Source organism: Meles meles, chromosome 8 (genome assembly GCF_922984935.1).
Source record: "Meles meles chromosome 8, mMelMel3.1 paternal haplotype, whole genome shotgun sequence".
Lineage (NCBI taxonomy): Eukaryota > Metazoa > Chordata > Mammalia > Carnivora > Mustelidae > Meles > Meles meles.
In genome coordinates, this window is record NC_060073.1 from 11,051,471 (window position 1) to 11,075,386 (window position 23,916).

The 23,916-nt window shown below is 40.1% G+C and overlaps 1 protein-coding gene across 1 annotated transcript; it reads left to right on the forward strand.

Annotated features, from left to right (window-relative positions):
* The first annotated feature begins 686 nt into the window (after positions 1 to 686).
* On the forward strand, positions 687 to 12,866 carry LOC123949268 (membrane-spanning 4-domains subfamily A member 6A-like). Its single transcript, XM_046016647.1, has 7 exons — positions 687 to 854; positions 2,484 to 2,643; positions 4,260 to 4,394; positions 5,549 to 5,605; positions 8,037 to 8,246; positions 10,058 to 10,159; positions 12,275 to 12,866. The coding sequence occupies exons 2-7, from the start codon at positions 2,512 to 2,514 to the stop codon at positions 12,374 to 12,376; spliced, it is 738 nt and encodes a 245-aa protein (XP_045872603.1). The 5' UTR covers positions 687 to 854; positions 2,484 to 2,511; the 3' UTR covers positions 12,377 to 12,866.
* The last annotated feature ends 11,050 nt before the right edge of the window (positions 12,867 to 23,916 follow it).

Consider the following 23,916-nt stretch of genomic DNA (forward strand, 5'->3'; position numbering starts at 1 on the left):
ATATGTTTATTAAAAAAAAAAATTTGGAAGGGGAGGCGAACCATAAGAGACTATGGACCCTGAAAAACAACCTGAGGGTTTTGAAAGGTCAGGGGTGGGAGGTTGGGGGAACAGGTGGTGGGTAATAGGGAGGGCACGTTTTGCATGGAGCACTGGGTGTTGTGCAAAAACAATGAATACTGTTACGCTGAAAAAATAAATAAAATGCAAATATGACCTCAAAAAAAAATTTCTTTCTGTATTCTATTATTACTATTATTAGCTCTATATTATGGAGTGCTCCTCGAAAGCAGTGTAGTCAGACTATGGTTAGCTATATATTATTGAATATTAAGATTTATCAATATCACTATTTCAGTCAATGTTACTATTTTTAGCTACATATTATCGAATGCTCCTTGGAAGCAGTGAAAGACCTTTTATAAACATTTTCTCTAAACTTCATAACAAATCTCCCGTGTTGATATTGTTTCCCTATCTAAGAGATTTGAAAACGGAGTCACAGAGAAGAACACAGACTTGTTTAATAACAGAGCTAGTAAGTATTGGGCTTACAATGCCCACACAGAGCTCCAGGAATCCCACGTCCTCCCAGCCATTAGGTGGTTCTACGTGTGACTTTTCTGAAGATGCTAGGAGTTTGGAAAAAAAGGAAGTGCAGACACATTTCACAAATCTACGATCTGTAAGTATCACATCCTGTGTGGCTGGAAACTCTGGACTAAGGAAGGGCTGGTGACTTTCAAAAGATGAAGACGAGTAGAAAATTCTACAGGACTGTGTGACAGCCCAGAGTCACCGCCTCCCGGGAGTTTGTGAGCACTCGGCTGGAACCAGCAGGTCCACGGGCACAGGTAGGCAGTGGTGAGAGACTGGTTTAAACTTCCCACTCCCCTGCTGTGCCTCCCTGCGGGAGATTTGATTGGAAGCTCCTGGAAAGAAGTTAAGAGGCAGGAGAGTATTTTGGAAACAGAATGAGAAGAGGGAAGGAGTAGCATGTTGAATACTTTCTGCTGTTTTCTGTGTGATCTTGGGCCCTTTCCCTGAGGTCATGTGATTAATGGGAGCATAATTCTTACCTCTTTGGGCCCTGTGCAAACCGGACAGTCCCTGGGCTGAGAATGGTGCTGCAAACAGAGATCCAAGCTGAGCTTGCCGCTAAGACAGCTAATAGAGCTAATATCACAGGTACTGGTCCTTGAGGCCAGCAAACCGAGGGCCTGACCTTGAACCTGGGTTCCATGACTCCAGGTCCTGTTCCCATATTTCTGCCTGCTGCTGCTGCTACTTCACCCTGAATCAACGCAGGCACAGGCTACTGCTGCAAGGTGGGATGGACGAAGAGGTCGCGTGCTCTCATGAATTGTGCAAAGGCTTCAGATTCAGAGAGACCTGGGGTCCCGTCCCAGTTCTTACATCTCCCCAGTTGTGTGAACCTACCTGAGTAAACATTATAACTGCAAATATTTCTTCAGCATTAACTCTTGTAAGCACACAGGAAAAGCGGGTATTACTTCCATTCGTAATAAACTTTCTGATTCCAAGTTTCCCTAACTAGGACATGGTTTTGCTAACTAAAGAACTAACATGCAGAGTTGTTGAAAGATGAAAGGAGCTACAGGATGGGGTGGACTGGCTCACTCAGTCAGTAGAGCACGACTCCTGATCTCAGGGTCATGAGTCCGAGTCCCAGGTAGGGTGTAGAGCTTACTCAAAAGAAAAGAAAAGAAAAGAAAAAAGACACTACAGGATAATGTCCAGTAGAATACAATAAAAAATACCTAGGATCAGTCCTGGCAAGTATAATTTATTGGAAGAGAAAATGAACAGTTAGTGTGAGATGTGCAGAGCCCGAATAGGAAAACGTTGACAAAGAGAACCCTTACTGCGTCTCATGACTGGTAGGGAAGTTTGGAAGGGAAATCCACGGAATATTTGGCAATTCAGTTGTTGCAGGTAGAACCAGAAGAAAGAGAGATTGCTACATATTGTAAGTTTTTTGTGACCATTTGCCTCTGCACATTGAGACCTCTCACGACTGGTGCTTCTGCTTCCCTGTGATATGTCTCTTATCTCTAATGAATAGACTGGGCTAAATACTGTGCAAAAAAATATTCATGGTGGGGTGCCTGGGTGGCTCAGTGGGTTAAAGCCTCTGCCTTCGGCTCAGGTCATGATCTCAGGGTCCTGGGATCGAGCCCCACATCGGGCTCTCTGCTCAGCGGGGAGCCTGCTTCCTCCTCTCTCTGCCTGATGCTCTGCCTACTTGTGATGTCCCTCTCTCTCTATGTCAAATAAATAAATAAAATCTTAAAAAAATATTCATGGTACCAAATTTCCGTGCTTTTCATAGCTCTCTATGCTGTCCGTTTCCTTCCCAAAGGATAGATCAAGTCAGGACTAATGGGAAAATACTGGCTCCCAGTTTGAGGAGACTTGGGAGCTCTATACTTTTAAAAAGCTGAATTTATTTTCTTTTCCAGTGCTAGTGGGACCATCATATCACAACCCATGGCCAATCAGACCATCATAGTTCTGACACCAAATGGCATCAACTTTCCCAAAGCGGAGGATCCCAAACCCACCAACCAGAGGCAAGACAGCCTAGAGAAACATCTAAAGGCAGATGTCAAAATTCTTGGGGTAAGTCCAATTAAGAATTTGCTGGACTGGAATGGGGAAGGGGTGCAGGAAAGTCTTGGGACTACACGGTGAGCACAGAGGCTCTTAAACTTTGCCTGAGGAATTCCAGGTTGATGGGCAGACCAATGGAAGCCCCCTGGAGGGCCATCTGAACCTTCCCCAGACATAAGATGATATGAAAAGTGTATTTCTCCTATTCTGAATCTGATCAACTCACTTTTTGTTGATGTTTCTGTATTTTTACAATAGCACGGTTCTCAAAATTTTCTTTAAAAAATACACTTTATTGAGGAATAATTGGCATACAAAAAGCTGTATATCTATTTTTTTTACAAAAGTAATGGTACCCCTGGGGCAAATAATATATGTTAATAATAATAATAATAACAATAAAGTAATGGTAAATAATTACATATTTTAGGTACATTTTTTTCTGTGTTTGCCAACTGCATGCTTAATAATGTGATTTTTTAAGGGAATTTTTCCCTCACCACAAATTATAGGACAAACAAATCTCCTTCCCCTTTTTTCTCCTTCCCGTTTGAGAACAGAGATTTTTGCCTTTTGCTGGATTCTCTCCTCTTGTGCATGATTTATTAAAGAAGCTCTGTGGGAACGCCTGGGTGGCTCAGTCGGTTAAGCATCTGCCTTCAGCTCAGGTCATGATCCCAGGGTCCTGGCCCTACTTTGGGTTCTCTGCTTGGCGAGGAGCCTGCTTCTTCCTCTCCCTCTGCCTACTTCTCCCCTTGCTTGTGCTTGCTCTCTCTTTCTCTCTCTCTCTGTCAAATAAATAAATAAAATATTTTTTAAAAAAGAAGAAGCAGCAGCTCTGTGGAGCAAAAGGAGGAAGGTAGGGAGGACTATATCTAGGACTTGGAGGTAATTAAAGACCTCTGCCTCCTGGAATCATCTCTGCATTTATATGATCTAAGTTTGCACAACCTAGTGGGAGTGATTGCCTTGCCTCTAATATGTGATCGTGTGGATTACTATGAGGCTTGTGGGACATAATGTTTGGAAAACTTTGGCTTGGTAAATCTTAGCAGAGCCATAAGTGTCTGAGGTGGACTTCAAGGAGGAAAACTTGGGCACTTGGAAGTTAAGATCCTCAGCTACAGGGACATGGACTGGAAGGGTCACAGAACTCGGAACTGGCCAGAGGGCCAGGCTCTCTATTGTGTCCAGTGGAGTCTGGGGAATGTAAGCAGACATGTCCACACCACCAGGGATAAGACAGTGTGAGGGTTTTCAGATATCCCCTATTCCCATAAGAGGTAGAAAGAGAGTTAATAGCAACAGAATCAGAGAGCCAGGGGAAACAGTGTTGCAGGGAGCTGGGAGCCGTGGCCATGTGGGCAGGCAAGGGCAGAGAGCCAGAGATGCCTGAAGACTTGCTGAATGCTTGCTAAGTGTCCTGAGACAGTAGTTGTCTGTGGCACAGCAACAGCTCTTCCAAAGTATATTTGCAGAGTTCTCACTCCAGAGCTTTTCAAAGTCTGTATCCTTGCTGGGGTCCTGCAGAGAGTGATAATGCACGACCACCCTCGGAGAGAGAAAGATGTCTTGCCTTTCCAAATGCTGATGTTAATTCTCCATCTCCCTTCTTCTTCCAACAGACTATCCAGATCCTGTGTGGGGTGATGGTGTTGAGTTTGGGAATTATTTTGGTATCTGTTCCCTCTTCTCCACAATTTGCCCCGACGCTTTCCACCCTGTTGAAGGCTGCTTACCCATTCATAGGAGCCTCGTGTGTGAGTAGAGATCCTTAGGAGGATGGGGGGAAGTTGGGGCAGAGGGAGAAGGAGGAAGAAATCCTTGAGGATTTCATGAGTTTGTCCTGTTATCTGTTCTAAGGTCCCATCAAAGATACTACATTACATTAACCAGTGTGTCTCCTTCAGCAACCCTATACTTTCTCAGACTTCTCCTTGGGGATGTTGGTGGTCTTGAGTAGCACTGGCCAGGATTTTTTAAATTTTAGCATGTTCCTAAATTGGGGTTCACCTGATACTTTTTTCTCATATTTAGACTAATTGTGATGGATTTCCAGGTGGAAGGGACAGAGGTGAGGTGTCCTATTGAGGACATAATGCTATCAACATGATTTGTCACTGACCACGTTAACCTTAATCCTGAGGCTGAGGTGGAGTTGGCAGGTTCTTCTGCTGTGGAGTCACCTCTTCCCTCCTCTTTCCATACTCTACTCTTCGAGAGCAAGTCATGAAACACAGCCCATGTTGGTAGAGGCACCTCATTCCATTTTGAAGACCCAGGCTTATTTAGGCAGATCTGAAGTACGTAATGCTGGGGCTGTGGGATCTACAACTTTTCTTTCTCCCTGTTTTGCCATTGTTAAAGGATTTTCTATTACTTCACTGTCCCAAATCAATTAGGTCATGAATATTGTAAAGTAGTATCTTTGACTTTCGGAACACAGCCTTAATGATTCACTGTGTCCAGCTTTGTCTTCTCTCTGATCTCAGCCACCACTCCACCTAAACTGGGGAGCCACCAACTTAACATGTGTGTCTCTGTCCTCCCATATCTGTTAACTGTCCTCACTCTTTTCTTTTGCTGTACCATTGCTTTCATATTTTTCTCTACATAATGTCTAACTCCAAAACTTCCTTCTGTCATTAAAAAAACACGTCTTTTCCTGGCTCATAAGGTCCTCATTTTGGTTACTGGGATAGATTCTTACTTGTATCTGCCTTTGTTCATGCTTTTCTGAATACTCTGTGGGAAAAAGAGTCACGTCTCTATAATTAATTGGGCCTTACATTGTTGGTCAATTGTTTTCTAAGACTGTTTCCATAGGAGTTTCCCATAAACACTATGATAATATCATTGTAGCTTCACCTGTACATAGAAACTGACCTTACCATTGTCTCTCCTTTCTGAACAGTTTGTCATTTCTGGATTTCTATCAATCATCGTGGAGAAAAAGTCAACTAAGCCTTTGGTGAGTATGAGAAGCAAAACCCACAACTCATGGATGGAAATGAAATTGAAGGAGAATTCTTCAAGATCAATCTCTTTACCTTGCAGATTTGGAAACTGAGTTTCAGAGCAGGCATGTGGCATAGTCAGGAATTGAACTTGGCTCATTGATATTCCTGTCCAGTGCACACTCCTCCAACCACTGTACCCTTAATCACACTCTTCATTCAGGGTGTTGTATTATGCCCTAGATCAGCTCCCAGGAATCTGTTCTGGAAAAAGTCTGTCTCCTTATAATGTCCTTTTCATGGTAACTGGCCTTCAATTTTAGATCTTCAATGACAAAAAAGATGACAGCATTATAAAGAGGTCTATTTGTTGTGTATTCACTGTGTAAGCCCATCTGTCCAAACCCTTGAGAACACCCAATCAAAATGTTATTCATGTGAGGACTTATCTCTCATTCTTTTATCTATCTAATCTAAAAATTATGATTTTTCTTGGATTTGTGTATGAACCTCAGGTCCTAAAAGTTGTCATTAGTCATTGGTATTGGCTAAGAAGACAACTTTACCTGCATTCAACTCTTCCAGGAAAACCAGAACTGGGAGTGACAGGGAGAGGAAAGCTGTGTTATAGGGAGATGATTTCTAATCTGTAAATGTTCACCAAGTCTTCACTCAATCCTAGACCCCTCAAATAGTCTGATGTTGGGTGTCATGGGTGAGAATGACATATAAGACAGTTGCACAGAAATTCAATTTGGAAACTCTGCCTACAAACATTTCCTAAAGACGGCAGGAAATTAGAGAGAGTGCTCAAGGACATGTCAATCTATCTCTTTTTTTTTTTTCATCAGAATTTAGAGAGTGATCACTTGGAACCATCACTTATCCTCCAAACTGCTGGATCCGTGCTGTCCAGTAGAACTTCTGGTGATTATAGAGAGGAGGGTAGTCTTATTGCCCGGGCTGGTGGTCATACATTGCCACCGATAGCTTGAATGTGGCTAGTGAAATCAAGAAACTGAATTTTAAATTTTAAATTTTACTTAAAGATTACTTTATTAAAAAAAGATTACTTTAAATACAAGGAGTCCATGGTGCTAGTGACAACCATGTTGGGTAGCACAATTCAAGAATAATGTTTCTAGACTTTGGGGGGGAAGCTTATGGGGTTCTTACTTCAGAGAAGTACAAGACCGGAGTGAATAGGGCAGCAAACTCAAGGATATAGGGTGTGCGTTTGGGATATGCTCAGGCCCACCAGAGTCATCTGTCCTGTAGTAAATTCTACTGTGGTCACACATGATACCAGCCCTTTTGGAGCCTGGGGAAGAATGCTGTCCCAGAGCAAACCTAAATCATTCTAATAAATATATCCTCTGGAAGTCATGACTGTTGCTGGCGGTCAGGAGGCCAAGGAGAATATACTGGAGTCATTGTTTAGGAAACTTGGGTTTGGAGGAGAAAAATACCCTGCCTCTTCTCTTCTGTGCCCCAAAGCTCCAACTGCTGAGCCCCTGGATGGGATTATGTAATATTCTAATTTGTGGTTATTGGGTGTGCCCTGGACTACACTTACCCATACATAGAGATTTCAGGATAATCCTAGATCAATTCTCCCTTCTGTGAATTGGGGTAGAAGGGAACATATTTCTGAGATCATTTTATTTATTCCTCTCACTCACCTTATAAATGTAGAAATGAAACCAGAGAGGGAAGTGAAATTAGGGAACTGAGCACTCCATAAAATGGAGAGGGTCTCAGGCAAAGTTACCACAGGGACCTCAGTTTCCTGACATCCAGTCTGATCCTTTACCTCACACTGCTGCTAACGTGTTGCACCACCCTTGGACCAGGGGCTAGAAGTCCAGCTACACTCATTCGTATGGAGCCCTGCCTGTGACCACCAGAGCCTGTCCACTCCAGGGCTCACCTAAGCCTGAGGACTATGTTCCCACACTCATCTTTGGGAATATGTGTGCATTTAAGAGAGTCATATGCTAGGAAGAATAGTTTGCTTCATCTGCACATGCTTCATAGCGTGCATTGTGTGGTTGACAGCTTCCTTGAGGGGTTTCTGAAGGAGTCGGGGGAGGGAGAAATCATATCCGCCTTTGATCTTACTCTTTTGGGGATTCTGCAGGTATGGCCCCATGGAGCCCTGCTTTCAGTCTCAAAGAATTTGGAAGAGCAATATTCTCTGCCACCTACTGAAGTCCTGCCTAGGGAGAAACATCTCATACATTCATGTACTTAGCCAAGATTTACCTGCTAGATTCAGAGATGTTGCTGAGTACCAGGGAAGATGTCTCCTGGCTTAAGTCTACCGATGCTAGATCCCCCGAGGGACAAAAATAAGAAAAAAAAATTTGCAGTGCATTGGCAAAGAGGGATAAGAGGCACATGTTGGTCATTGACGGTGATTCTTACTCAGCCTTTGTCTTTCAGGCTCAGAGCAGTGTGGCTGCAAACATTCTGGGTTCTCTGTTTGCTCTTGTGGGTTTTATTCTCCTCTCAGTCAACCTGTCTGCTTTGGATCCTGCCTTTTGGAAGTGCGAATTGAACAAAGAGGACAAAGAACCTACAGGGGATTTCTTTTACCATTATATGCACCCATATGTTAAGAATGAATGTTTCATGGCCAAAACTACTCTGGCTGTAAGTATTTTTAGACTGGTTTCCCAATCTTATGAGATTTCTGAAATCCTTGATTTTTGTTATCCCTTCTTGTGAGGATCTAATTCTTTCTGGTTTGGGCATCTGGGGGAAGTCTGGGGCTATATGAATGGGAGGGGACTGCTTGGCTGAGCTAAAGGGGTTAGGCTCTGGGATTACATACCAGTGATAGGGAATGGAAAAGTAAATGTCAAATCAAGTTGATGATGAAGAATGAAAACTTACTGTTGATAGAGTTTCTTAATAATCAAAATAATTCTGTTGTTAGAGGTACAAAATAGGAGTTTGTCCAGCCAAAAATCTTGGCACATGGAATGGTAAATTAAGAAAGGCAAAGACACCAGGAAGACCCAAGTGGTCAAAAAGCATGGAAAGTTTGTGTGCTGGGCTTTAACTCAGTCTGAGTGAACTCAGTGCTGGGCTAACTGAGCCCAGCACTGGGAAGCAAAAAGTAGGAAATATGGCATCAGAGATGAGGCTCTCCTCCTTCCGGGGATCACAGTGATGAATAGGACTGATCAGGGGAGAAGGAAATATCACTGTTGTTTGTGATAACTTATAAGGGTGAGATTTATTAAATTGGGAAATAAGGATGTAGGAAGGTGGAGAATAGGAACTGACTATGATTGCCGTTATTGGAAAAAAGAAAAGAATGAAGTTTGGCTAATAGAAATAATGTCTTCAGTTGGAGCATTAAAGCATACGTGTATGGTCAGAAAACACTGAGAAAGACCCAGGCAACATATGATTAAAGAGGTTGCTGCCAGTCTGCTGTACCACAATCACAAAAGCGAGTTACGTCAAGGCACAGTTGGAGGATGGCCAGATGCTAACAGAGCTAGTCAAGCGCGCACTTGCACACCACTCCTTGTGGACCTGGCCCCAGACGCTTCTCCCCAGGTTCATGATATTACAGTGAGAAAAGGTACATGCAAATGAGGTTGATTGCAACTGGTCTAATGCAACACATGAAGTAGGCAGCCCCACCTTGGGAAAAATTCTGGGGAGAAGTTTGGGAGGGATTTGTGGAATGGATAAAGTATGAATTCATGAGGGATAATTTTGCTTTATAAATAAAGGGATTATACTACACCTGCTTGCTGGGACAGTTTCTAATTAATGTAAACAAGTTGTACTGCCTCTTGAACTGTATACAAATAGGCTAGAGGTTTATGCACTCACATTTTCTCTCCTGTCCTATCAGGTTGCCAGGTCTGCATGAAGGATGCCTCGGGACAGAAATGGTAGAGCCTAGTCTCTTGGCATAGTATCTTTTTTGAGTTGGCGTAGGTTGTTAGCAATGGAGGCCGCTCTGTTTATTCTATGTTTATTGCCTAGATTTTTCTTTCTCTTACTGACATTAAGAAGGGCTAAGGAAGCCCATCCAGCCCATTCAAAATGTTGAATTTTACAAAGGGTTTGCACCAATGAGGTCAAAACCTCATTGTTCTCAGGTATCTCTGAGAAGGAAATAATCATTGTGCACATTTGATAAATGTGGAGACTTCAGGTTCACACACTATGTCTCAGTGGGATAAGAAACAATGCACAAAGTGGGTTATGTGTAGCTGATGTAGTTCTGCTCATCTGCCTCTCAAGGGAATAAATAAGCAAAGGGATTAAATGAAAGCCAATAACTAGGCTGGGAAGGAGAATTGTTCTCTTGCTGAAGATGTTGTGCCTTCATCTTCTGAGGGTTGAGGCAGTCTTCACTTCTACGGTCAACACTGAACAAGGCATGATAGGTATCAGTTGACTCAAGCACCACCAACCTTGTATTTCCTGAATTTCAGGGAACTCTGTCTGTGATGCTAATTTGCACGGCGCTGGAGTTCTGCCTGGCCGTGCTCGCTGCTGTGGTTTGGTGGAAAGAGGCTCACTCCAACTTCACTGGGGTGAGTGTGCTGGCCAGCCTCCCTGAGTCCTGCCAGGTATATCTCCAGTTCTGGGCTATGTTGAGCAACGTCAGCAAGAGTGGCAGAAGGGTCAGCAGTTGCTGGGTACGAGATACACATGAGAGATGGCTTGATAGGGGTGGAAGACTGATGAGTAATGCAGATGGCAATTGAGTAGCTGACTGGCTGCGGGTGAACAAAATGGTATGGTTGAACCTGAAAAATTGACTGCTTCAAGCTTTCTATTTTATAAACGCAGAAACCTGGAAATTAAATGACTTGCTCAGCATTGTGTATGAGTTTGTGCTCAGGTCCCCAGAACCTGGTTTGTGTCTTTATCAGACAGGAACACTTTCTACCACACCTAGTCTCTCTAATAGCCTTGACTTGATCAAGGGCATTTGCGTACATGAATGGATTTGCTACATGTCCTTAAGCTCTGGTTTCCCTTCCTGTGATTTTTAAAAAAATTTAATTTTGTTTCTTTTCAGTGTTCCAGAATTCATTCTTTACGCACCATACCCAGTGCTCCATGCAATACATGCCCTCCTTAATACCCACCACAGGCTCACCCAACCCCCCCATCCCACTCCCCTTCAAAACCCTCAGTTTCTTTCTTAGAGTCCACAGTCTCTCATGGTTCATCTCCCCTTCCAATTTTCCCCAACTCTCTTCTCCTCTCCATGTTATTCTTTATGCTCCACAAATAAATGAAACCATATGATAATTGACCTGTCTGCTTGACCTATTTCACTCAGCATAATCTCTTCCAGTCCCACCCATGTTGATACAAAAGTTGAGTATTCATCCTTTCTGATGGAGGCATAATACTCCATTGTATATATGGACCATATCTTCTTATGTTCATTCTTCATATTCATTTGTCCATTGAAGGGCATCTTGGTTCTTTCCACAGTTTGGTGACCATGGCCATTGCTGCTATGAACCTTGGGGTACAGATGGCCCTTCTTTTCACTACATCTGTATCTTTGGGGTAAATACCCAGTAGTGCAATTGCAGGGTCATAGGGAAGCTCATTTTTAATTTCTTTTTTTTTTAATATTTTATTTATTTGACAGAGAGAAATCACAACTAGGCAGAGAGGCAGGCAGAGAGAGAGGAGGAAGCAGGCTCTCAGCGGAGCAGAGAGCCCGATGTGGGGCTCGATCCCAGGACCCTGGGATCATGACCTGAGCCAAAGGCAGAGGCTTTAACCCACTGAGCCACCCAGGCGCCCCTCTATTTTTAATTTCTTAAGGAATCTCCACACTGTTCTCCAAAGTGGCTGCACCAACTTGCATTCCCACCAACAGTGTAAGAGGGTTCCCCTTTCCCCACATCCTCTCCAACACACATTTTTTACTGTCTTGTTAATTTTGGCCATTCTACTGGTGTAAGGTGGTATCTCAATGTGGTTTTGATTTGACTTACCCTAATGGCTAATGATGATGAACATTTTTTCATGTGTCTGTTCACCATTTGTATGTCTTCTTTGGAGAAGTGTCTGTTCATGTCTTCTGCCCATTTTTTGATGTGATTATCTGTTTTGCATATGTTGAGTTTTAGAAGTTCTTTATAGATCTTGGATATCAGCCCTTTGTCTGTACTGTCATTTGCGAATTTCTTCTCCCGTTCCATGGGTTGCCCCCTTCTTGTGATGTTAAAATTCTTTTCTCACTTAAAAGATACTTCTAAAAAAATAGTTGTTTCCAATTCCATGGGACAGCACTCTACCACCACCATGGACTTGTGGCTTCATTTCACTGAAATAAAAAGCATTAATTAATGCATAGAGCATTAATTAATAAATTATTAATTAATTAATTAATAATTAATCCAGTTTGTATTACAGAAAGCAGAATGACTATTGAGCCACACTTATTTAAAGAACTTAACAACATACTATATTCATCTTGTAATATATATGTACACACACACACACACACACACACAAAGATGGAGGAAGTGACATTGATATTTATATCTAGATATAAATGTAGATATAAACATATATATAATATATATCTATTATATGTGTATGTATATATATGAAGCTGAACCTGAGTAAAGTCTGAAGAACTAACATAAAGAACTAACATATTTTGTTTCTTTTAGAGTGTGCTTTTCTTGCCGCAGAGTTACAAGAATAAATCTGGCGTACCCTTGGCAAAACCCTTAAAGGCTGACCCTGGATACGAAGAACTATTGACTTCTTAGGAGAAATATTCATCAGGAATTTGGTTTTATGATGCTATATAAAAACCAACCAAAGAAACTCAACTCAAGAAAGCAAATTTTGAATTCTCTGAAATGTAGACTTTTATATAATGAACACTGAAAATATATATCTTTGTTTTCTTATTTTTGAATATATGTGTTCAATGGGGGGGGGTCTCTTCATTTGCCATTAGGAAAAGTACAAATGTGTAAATTACCACTGCCTAGACTGCTAAACAGACATTTCCCAAGAAACTAGACAGAACTGTGATTCAGGGGTCATGGTGAAGTAAAGGAGACAAGCCCTTCTTGTCCTCCTTAATTGTCAATGGGAGTTCACCAAGTAATGGTGGTGTTCAGACTCTTTCATGGTAGACACTAGTGTTGCATCACGTGATTATCCTTGTTATAGCCTGCAGACAAGCCCCCCACAATTAAGTCTCAGGAGCTGTGTGAGTAACTAGCTTCAAAATAAAATCTTTATTCAGTTTCTATGATGTGTGTTTTTTCTTTCTTTTTTTTAATTTTTATTTTTTATAAACATATAATGTATTTTTTTCCTCAGGGGTACAGGTCTGTGAATCGCCAGGTTTACACACTTCACAGCACTCACCATAGCACATACCCTCCCCAATGTCCATAAGCCCCCTCCCCCTCTCCCAACCCCACCTCCCCCCAGCAACCCCTGTGAGATTGATGTGTGTTTTTTCAAAATCACCAAGCCATTAACTCAATCCTCACACTATCCATCTACCTGGAGATAGCATCAAACCCCACACAGGTTAAGGGCTCAGTGGCTACAGATGGAAGTTCTCAAGACCCCCTCCTTGACTCAATTAATTTGCCAGAGTGGCTCACAGAACTCAGAGAAACATTTCACTTATTGGATTACCAGTTTAGTATAAGAGGATATAACTCTAGAATAGCCATATGGAAGAGAAACAGAGGGCAAGGAATGGGAAGGGGTGTGGAGCATCACTCTCCCTGAATCTCCCTGGGTTTACCAAGAAGCTATCCCAATCCTATCCTTTTGGCAGTTTATCGAGGCTTTGTTACACACAAATGATTGATCAAATCATTAGCCCCTGGTGATTAAACTCAATTTTTAGCCTCTCTTCCCTTCCTAGATGTTGCGGGTGGGGGGCAGGTGGACTAAAAGTTACAATCCACTAATTGTAAGGTTGGTTCCTCTGTTTGGAGGGCTCTGCAACCCAATCTTAGGTTCTCTGAGGTCTTTCCCAAAGTCAATTCATTAATATAAAAAAATACATCTTTACTGCTCGATCACTTAGGAAATTCCACAGATTTGTTCCAGGAACTGGAAGGAAGGCTAAACATATATATATATTTCTTATTAAAAATATCAAAAAATCATCATTACACATTTTTGGAAACTCATTATTTTTAACTTTTCCTTTTAAATACTGAGTGAGTCAACAGTGATAGATATAAACCTAAACTTGAACTCCCTTCTCCCTCATCAGCTATGCAAACGAAACAAGCAAACAAAGGCTAACTAGAATATTTATTAAGAGATAGCCAGTTCATTTTTTTCTTGATTTCAAGATAAGAAAGAACAATTGTTCGAGCAAAAATGTTAAGCCTACACACACACACACACACACACACACACGTGCTCACATGCTGGTGTTGAAAGACTTCTCCTAATTTTATACAAGCCCCATTTCTTTGAAAGATTTTCTCATGTTTTCCCTGCCCTGACCCACTATGTCAGGGTCATACCCACTGTGTCAGATCTGATGCTCAGTTTCCCCATTCTGTTTTTCATTCTGAGAGTAGGATGTTGGAGCTTTCAGCTCTTTCTTCAAACTCTCTCCTCATTATCATCTCCCTCTCTTCTGCCCTCCTTCCCTATGCACACATTTCTACACCATTCCTCTTCTTTATTTGCTTATTATGGATATCGAACATTTATGGGGACTTTGGGGTTACCCGACACTATACTGGATGCCAGGCTTACAAAGGTGAGTAACATGGAATGTTGGCTTGGCTTCAGGGAATTTATAATCAACTGGGGAAAACTGATGACTTGTAAAGGTAGAGAAACACCATTCAGGGCACTAAGAACTATTTAAGCAAGAATAAATAACCCTCATCTCTGCCTGAAAGAATGTAGGAGATAAATGTGTGTGTGTGTGTGTGAGAGAGAGAGAGAGAGAGAGAGAGAGAATGATTTCTTCTCTTGAGAACACCCCAGTGGACACTCCTAAGTGGGGCTGTCAAAACATGGGGCCACTGTCCTTCCACACAGGGTTGACTCCACCGTACCCTCATCTCGCCACCCCACCACTTCCATTATTCTAGTGCTGGAGCTCCTCCTGGGCCTCTCCTAGCTTTGACTCCTTTCTCAGAAAAGGCAGCCAGCCCTTTAGGCAACCCTCAAAAGTCAGTTCTCACCATAGGTTCAACATAACTGCTAAGCACACATGCCCCTCTAGTGTGAGTGCAATGAGACTGCCATCTACGTTGAGATATGAAGATGTATTGAAAACACGTGTGTGAAGTGCTTACCGTTATATCTATCTAGTACATAGAAGATGCTCAGTTAACTTGAGTTTTATTTTCTATTTTCTTCCACCCCTCCCCCAACTTCCCTATACCACTCTGATCCTCGAATCAATTTTAATTTTAATTTTAATTTTAATCAAATTTAATCTCAATCCACCTCTAGAATTTGGAAACTGATTAATCTCATAATCTCATTTCTTCAAGAGAGTCCGTATACCTCTAAATAGGGAATCTTAGACCACAGTAATTTATTTTCTCTTCCCTTTGCTATAAGGGAAGGTTTTAGAAGTAATGGCTTTTCAGAGCTTCCGCCACACGTGACTCTACTGACACCCAGTGGTGATAAAGAGAAATATTTTTCCCCCAAATAGAAAAGGCAGGCCAGTGTACTAATTCGGTATCCTTGGAGAATTTCCCTGTAGGCAGCTAATCTGACAGCACGAAATCATACCCGCAAACTTGTCTGCACATGTGATCAGTGAGGCGGGGACAATGCGCCTCTAGAAATTACTTATTATTTGCTTCTTTAAAAAGACACAAACCATAGGCATAAGGGTGCTGGAGGGGCTATGTTCATGTGAAATAAAATATACTTAATATGAAACATTTTTAGAGAGAAAGAGGGATATTTTATAATGATAAAAGGGTCAACAGAGCAGGAAGAAACAAGAGTAAATAAATGTGTCCCCAAATATAGGAAGCAAAACTGATAGAATTGAAAAGAGAATTCAGCAATATTGGGTTTCAATATTTTATCCTCAATCACTGATAGAAAAACTAGACAAAAAATCAAGAAGAAAATAAAAAACTTGAAAACTATTTACCAACTTAACCTGATGCATAGATTTAAAAAACTTAACAAAATATAATATATATTAATAAATAATAATATTAATATAACATTATAATATATAAAAATAATCATAAATATATAAAACATTATAATATATAAAACATAGTATACTGTTAAAACCCTCCACCCATTTTGTGAAAATGGGTTTTGAGTGAAACTAGTGAATATCATCAAGTATCACTCCCAGAATTATGCTGTGTGGCAAAAGGACTTTTAAGGGTATAATTAATATTCTAAGAGTTGATTTGGGGTCAGTCAAGGACATTGTCTGAGCAGCCCAAGCCTCATCACACAAGGCACTTAAATCTGGGTCTAGAGATCAGGGACAGGCAGCTGCCATGTCTTGGAGAGAGACATGTGGCAGTAAATGGCAGATGGCCTCCCAGAGGCCCCTAGTTGACAGCCAAAAGAAAATGGGACCTCATTCCCAGCATCATTAGGAACTAAACTCTGTCAACACCCTGAATGAGCTTGGCAGATGCCCCCATGCCCAAGATGATATGGTAGCTCTGGCCAACACTTGACTTTAGCCATTTGAGACCCTGGACGGAGAACCCCATCCTGCCATGCTCAACTCTAGACCCAAGGAAACTGTGAGATAACCCATTTGGATCATGTTAAGCCACAAAATTGGTAATATTGTATTGATAATAATGTATTTACCAATTATTTTATGTATACATAATTGTATATATTATATATATATATATACACATATATATATAAATATATAATATATACAATTATATATTATATAATTATATATATAATATATAATATATATTATGATATATAATATATAAATATACTAATATATAATTATATATAAATATAAATATATATATAGATTATAGAAGAGTCATAGGACCCAGTAGGACTATGTGTACAACTAGGATCTATTGGAGGGATAGGACATGATACCACAATAGTATATATATATTTGTGTATGAGTGTATATATATATATACATATATACATATATATATATATATACACTCATACACAAATATATATATACTATTATATATATATACACACACATATATATAAAACACTAATAATTTACCAATTATTACTAATATTGGTAACAATGTATTTTTATATTATATATATACACACACATATATATAAAACACTAATAATTTACAATTATTACTAATATTGGTAACAATGTATTTTTCTACAGCGATAGAAAACAAATACCAATCACATGCTAGAACTTAAAAGACAATAAATTTTAAAAGATTGAAATATCACAAAGTAAGTTCTCTGAACAAAACAGAATTAAATGAGATATCAATAGCAGAACGACATTGTAGAATCCCCCACATAACTGTAAATTTAAATTACTCACCTCTCAATTGACAATGAATCAGAGAAATCAAAAAAAGAAATTGGAAAATATTTTAAAAAATTTAAAATTTTAAATATTTTAAAACATTTAAAAATATTTTAAAATTAAAATATTTTAAATTGAATAGAAAAGAAAACATATCAAAATGTATGGGAGATGGAAAACCCTGGGCCTAGAAGAAATTTATAGCTTTAAGTCCTTATATCAGAAACAAAAATGTCTTAAATCAATAACCTAAGCCCCCTCCTACAAAACTAGGGAAAAAAAAAAAAGGAGAGAAAACTAAATCCCAAGTAAGGAGAAACAAGGAAATAATTAAGTTTAGAGTGAAAAATCAAGGAACAGAAAACAGAAAAATAATAAAGAAAAATCAATGAAACCAAAAGTTGGTTCTTTGAAAATTCCAGCAAAACTGTTGACTATCAGCTAGGCAGACCAAGTGCAAATGAGAGAGAAGACACACATTATCAAAATCAGTCATGGAAGTGGAGACACCACCACCAACTCCACAAAAATTAAAAGCATTATAAGGGCATTAAATATAATTCCAGACAATTTCATGCCAGCAATTTATATAAGTAAATGAAATTATAAAATAGACATAAGTTACCAAAACTGATCCAAAAGAATTAGAAAACATGAATATATGTATAACAAATGAAAACACTGAAATAATATTTGAACACTTTGCCACCAAGAAAAGCTCAAACCCAAATAGCTTCACTTGTGAATATATCTATCAGATAATTAAAGACAAAATTATAACAATCCATGACAAATTTCTTCACAAAAGAAAGGAGGGGGACACTCTCAACTCATTCCATTAGCCAGGATTACCCTGATACCAAACCCAGACAAAACATTAGAAGGAAAGAAAGCTACAGAAAAATATGCCATCTTCCATCTTCCATCTTCCTGAGGTCACAATGACAAAGTCAAATAAGAGGGCCGTTCTGGTGGGATGTCTGTTATCACCGTATCAGCCATAACCTAGGCAAGGGGCATCCCACTTGGGAGCTTGTTTCATAGTCTTTGTGGAACAATTCTGATGCCACTAGCTTCTACAGTGTCTCTGTGGCTTCAGTAGCCACTGACCATCATAAGGCAAAGGGGAGACAGCAGAGCACATGCCCTTTTTTGAATGTAGAGGATGCATGTCTCCTTTAATCCATTGTAAGCTAAATTCTCAAAAGCCTATAGATGGAGACAATTTATCAGTGTGGGTTGTCCGGATTCCTTTGACTGGCACTCCTCCTGTTGGCCAAAAAGGGAAAAACTCACCTTTGTTTTTGCTAAGCAAGAACGCTAAAAACGAATTTTTAGCTGACTTAACACTTTTTTGCAGTTTCTTACTCATTCATTTTGCTAGATCCTAAGGTCAAGTTTCTATCATTTCCATATTATACCTGGAAGTTCTGTGATCAGTAACTGATTTTAAAACCTGTGCTACTTCACGCCACAGTGGTTCAGTAACCACTCTTGTAACCCCTTTATCAAAAACATCCTTTTTTTCTATAAATAAATCCCGAGCAATATTTTTAGTTAAAGATGAATCTTGGTCTTCAATGCCATGTCACTTCTGATGCCAATGTTCCAACGGAAAGAGTTAGGGTTTAATTTGTAAAGAAGATTCCTAGGACCCAGTAGGACTATGTGTACAACTAGGATCTATTGGAGGGATAGGACATGATATCACAATAGCATTAAACTAAGGATATATGTTCCAGCTAAGAACTGCCTCACAGTCTGTAATGCCAGGCTTGAGTTCCTGTTGTCTTCCCCTTTCCTCCGGAATGCACATTCTGTTTTTGAGAGCGAATCCCAGCAGAATACCTCAGGACCAGGGAGCCCAAAATTGTAGTGGTGGTTGGACTTCTTATACCTGGCTTGTCCTGTGGGCATGTTATGCAATCAGCCCCAACAGCACACATTCTGTGGTCTCCCTGAAGCCAATGTGCAAATCACCAGTCACACTGTTATCAGTAAATAATGCTGACAAACAGGCACAAACAGCCCAGAATCTCCTCAGACCCATGGTTACAAAGCAACACAATGAGTCAATGTGTTCATGCCTTGACCAAGGTCAGCACTTTGCAGGTTCTCCGCCCAAAACAGCTCTGGGGATTATAGGCGCGCTGAAATTAAACTTGACAACACAGGCAGGCGTTTGATAGACTTGGTTTGACTAATCATAGACTTGGTTTGACTAAGCCTTGTGATCTTTGATCCAGTTCTCAGCTTCCTTTAAAAAAAAAATTCTAAAATACATAAGTAGATCCTTGTGTCATGTAAGGACTAGAAGAAGAAATTCTGAACGCCATTGACTATACTGCTCTCTGATGTTGGAGATAAGGGAAAGGAAACATTTTAAACCTTTCAAAAATGTCCTCTCAGCAAGGAGAAAAAGCATGTAGTACTGGGGAAGAGGCCAGGGTTTGAAGTTATCTTTTTGATAGCAGCACGTTGAGAACATCACAAGATCAAGAACAGAACCATTAATGTAAATGTCAGCCAGGGAGCTTGAGTCTAAATAAAAGAATCCAATGAAAACCACGTGATAGGATATGTATGGTCAGAAGAGTCCAGGAAGCTGTGTTTCCGAGCTTGGTAGATTGCTAACTATCTTCCAATACTATTAAGGCTTGCTTATCTCTACTGCCCCTATATGTAAGCAGAAGCTGGAAATGAAGAAGTCTAGAGTAACAATTCTACCATAACCATCCTTTTCCAGGGCAGAAGGCAGGGTGGCAACTGGGTGAAAGAGATGAAACACAAAGTTGCAAACCAGGATAGCTTGTTGCTTAAAAGCCCAGCAGCTTGGGAGAGAGATCAAGGTAGGTGCAGAACATTTTCAGTTTCATATATTCTGGTAGAATTTGGCAATGATTCTGTGATGAATCTGGGCTGGGGATACACAAAATCCTTGGATTGGGATCAGATCCAGGCTTGCAGAGTGAGGACCCAGGGAGGGGAGCAAGGAGCAGGAAATCCTTTCTCTGCCAACAAAGCGGTTGGTGTATTGTATTTGGTTGTTGTATTTTCTAGCTGTTATCTCTTTAGTAAGGATGTACACACAGACAACACTGTTACAAATACTTCACCTACTGCCCAGAGTCAACAGACCGCTTTTGGCTTCATTTGCGTCAATGTTACAGAATAAAAATAAATAAATCTTTGGAGGCAGAGCTGAAGCCTTAGCCCTGAGCCTTCAGCCCCTTTCCCCCTCTTCTGCACTCAGAGACAATCATTATTTTCCCCTTCTAATCCCTGTAAAAATTTTAACCACATGCATATGCACTCATACACAGGTTAGGGCAGTGTTTTATTTTGAAATTAGAGTTTTGGAAAATAAAATTATCTTCTTCACCAAAAGGTGAGTATGCATTTTAGAATTTCAGCAATATTTTCCTTTCATTGTTTCTCATTAATTCATTTAAAAAGTAAAGGTTATTCTCCCACTAGATGCCAAGCGATGGTCTAGATGCTAAAGAAACAAAGATAAAGAAAATCTTAAATTGCTAGAATGTCACAGCCAGAAAAAGAAGAAAAAAACTGCCACTATGTTTTACATTTAGTTTGAAATATTTTGTCAATACTTGATTTAATCTTTAGAAAAGAAGTGTTTCAGTGAGGGTATCATAACCTAATAATCCAGGTACTTCTAGTGACGACGAAAACAGAGAAAGTCTTCTTGGCATGAAATTTGGGATGTGTAACACATGCTATATAATCCTTACACTTTGATGCAGTAATCCCACAAAAGGAAATTTTATAAATATTAATGTTAAATGGGTATTTATTTACAATAACAAAAATGTCACTTAAATATATGGCATCTTGAGAATGCTCAATAAATTATACCTTTTTTTTTTTTTTACCAAAACATTGTGCAGATGTAAAAGTGATGATTAGAAGACACCTGAAAAGATTTTTAATATATAATGCTAAGTGTAAAAAATTTAGAGACAAGCATGCACATAAACCATAATGAAGCTCTCAAAAACCATTTATGTATATATCAACAACTATTTAGATGGAATGGAAACTGATGTCGTTAGTTGTGTGTAGTTAATCTGACTTTGCGTGAATTTTTCTCTGTTTTTCAAAGTCTTATAATGCATTTATCATGTTAAGTATATAAAAATCGTATAGCTTTGGGGCGCCTGGGTGGCTCAGTCAATGCAGCCTCCTTCTCTTGATTTCAACTGAGCTCATGATGTCAGGGTCTTGGGACTGAGCCTCACATCAGGCTTCAGATTCTCTTTCCCTTTTCCTCTGCTTCACCCACAACCATGGACTCACTCGCTCGCTCGCTCTCTCAAAAGAAAAACCAAACCAAACCAAACCAACAAACAAAAAACACAGTGTAGCGTTCTAAAGAAAAAAAAAAATAATAATTTAGGCTTAGAGGAAAAGCCAGTAGAGTGAGATCCATTCTGTTCTATTCTAAAAATTGATCATATTGAAATTTTAGGCAATGATATGGGAGAATTAACAGGAAAGCTTAAAATTGCTCTTGTTCTGAGGAGAAAAGAAATTAAGTGGAAACATTCCTCATATTGCTGATTATTAAATAGCTCTGATGAGTTATCTCAATAACATTGCATCATAAAGTCCTTATGAGGTGAGATAAACACTGCTATTCCTCAATCACAAAGAAGATTTAGAATAGATGAAGAATAGAAAGATGAAGAATAGAAACTTGGAGAATGGGGGAGCCTGGGTGGCTCAGCGGTTAAGCGACTGCCTTCAGCTCAGGTCATGATCCTGGAGTCCTGGGATCGAGTCCTACATACAGCTCCCTGCTCCATAGAGAGTCTGCTTCTCCCTCTGACCCTCCCATATCTTGTGCTCTCTCTCATTCTCTCTCTTTCAAATAAATAAGATCTTTTAAAAAGAAAGAAACTCGGAGAATGTACATGAATTTTCCGAAGCTCCAGAACAAATAACTAGGAGAGTTGAGATCTTTGCCAGGGTGTGCCTGACATTACGGTATGCATCCTTTCAATCAGATTTCATCCTTTGCAAGGGTGAGCATCCTTGATTCCTGGGAATGGCACCCATTTACCTGTCTTTGCCTGTCTCCCACTACTGTGCTCCAGAATCCCATAGTTCATTGATTCCATCCTGCAGGGCCTCAGAACCCAGGCTTCCAGGCCTCCAGCAAGGGTTGCTTATCATCTCCTTCAGATAGATTTGTTGGGAGCCAATGGAACAAGTTTTACAGGTGATACCTTTTGCCAGTGTCTTCTTTTCCTATGAAATATAATCCTTTCAGGGGCACCTGGGTGGCTCAATCATTAAGCATCTGCCTTCGGCTCAGGTCATGATCCCAGAGTCCTGGGATTGAGCCCTGCATCAGGCTCCCTCCTCTGCAGGATATCTGCTTCTCCCTCTCCCATTAACCCTACTTCTGTTCCCTCTCTGGCTGTCTTTCTCTCTGTGTCAAATAAATAAAATCTTTAAACATATATATATGATCCTCTCAGTACCAGGAAGTGTGCAGCTGCTTTCTTCGAAATGCCTCCAGAAATGTGTGTAGCATTCTGCACCCTGAGTGTCGTGGGGCTTGATGAAGAATTCTGACTATGTGTGGTCTTTTACAGAATGAGAGATGTCGTTGGCACCGGTGGGTTTGTTGAAGGCATTTCAACAAATGAAATTCAAAGCATGCAGGTGGGACAAGCAGACGCATCTGATTCTCTGGACATCTACCCAGCAAGCTGGATAACTTCCTCAAAAAGAATCTACAATCCCTGGTTGTAAGTTACCATTAGTCCTGTAGACATTGGGGGGTGAGTATGGAAAATTAACATGGTCTGTAATTTTATTTGGGATAAATTATTTCATGCCAATTCATAAGATTAGGTAAGAAGTGAGTGAGGACAATATATTTGGGTGTACCATTAGGTCAAATATTTTGGGATGAAGGTGTTCTGGGCTCCCAGAGATCAAATGGGATGTTTTTCCCAAACGTAATATCCTCATGAGGTAATATCCATCAATAAGGCTTGGTAAACCAATACAATTTCTTTGGATTCTCTTCCAAGGATTATTTTCCAGTTAAGGTGGAAAAGATCACATGTGATTCATATATGATCTTGAGATCCGAGGAAAGATGTCTCTAATTGTGAAGAGTTTCTACTTCACCCCTATATTCTGTTTTTCTTCCTCCGGGTAGATCAGATAATGATTGGTCTGAAATGCTTCTTAGCTGGCATCATTGAGATCTTTTTCTACTGGTACATTAAGGACAGGAGTCTTTTATTCTGCTTTTATATTGGCTACCCATTCTGGGCTGGAGCGTCTGTGAGTATATCTATTAGAACTACTTTGGGAACCAAAGAAGTTATTTGGAAATTATAAATAAAGGGGAAAATGTATTTAATTAGTTTATCCTCTCTTTTTATAGACAACAGCTGAGATTTTTTGTTTGTTTGTTTGTTTTTGTTTTTGTTTTTTAAAGCAGAGTCACCGTGCTGAGTAGATAGGGAATGTGTAGGAGAGACAAAAGTAGCCTCAGGACCAACTGCAAGTGTTTGGCCAAAATAAAAAAATGCTCGAGTCCCATGATTCCTCCTTTGAAAGGAGAGATCATACTTAACTGAGATGATCCAGGCATACATTAGAATGCAAATGAACTTTCAGGTTGGAATATGTTTGCATAGATTAGGATGGGGGTGTGTAGGGCAGGATCATTCTTCCCATCCTACTTTGTCACAACTGATGGCATCTACATGGAGCCCTTGCCTCACCTTCTGTCCACATCAATATTCTTCCATCCGTATGCCCAAAGTAGACTCA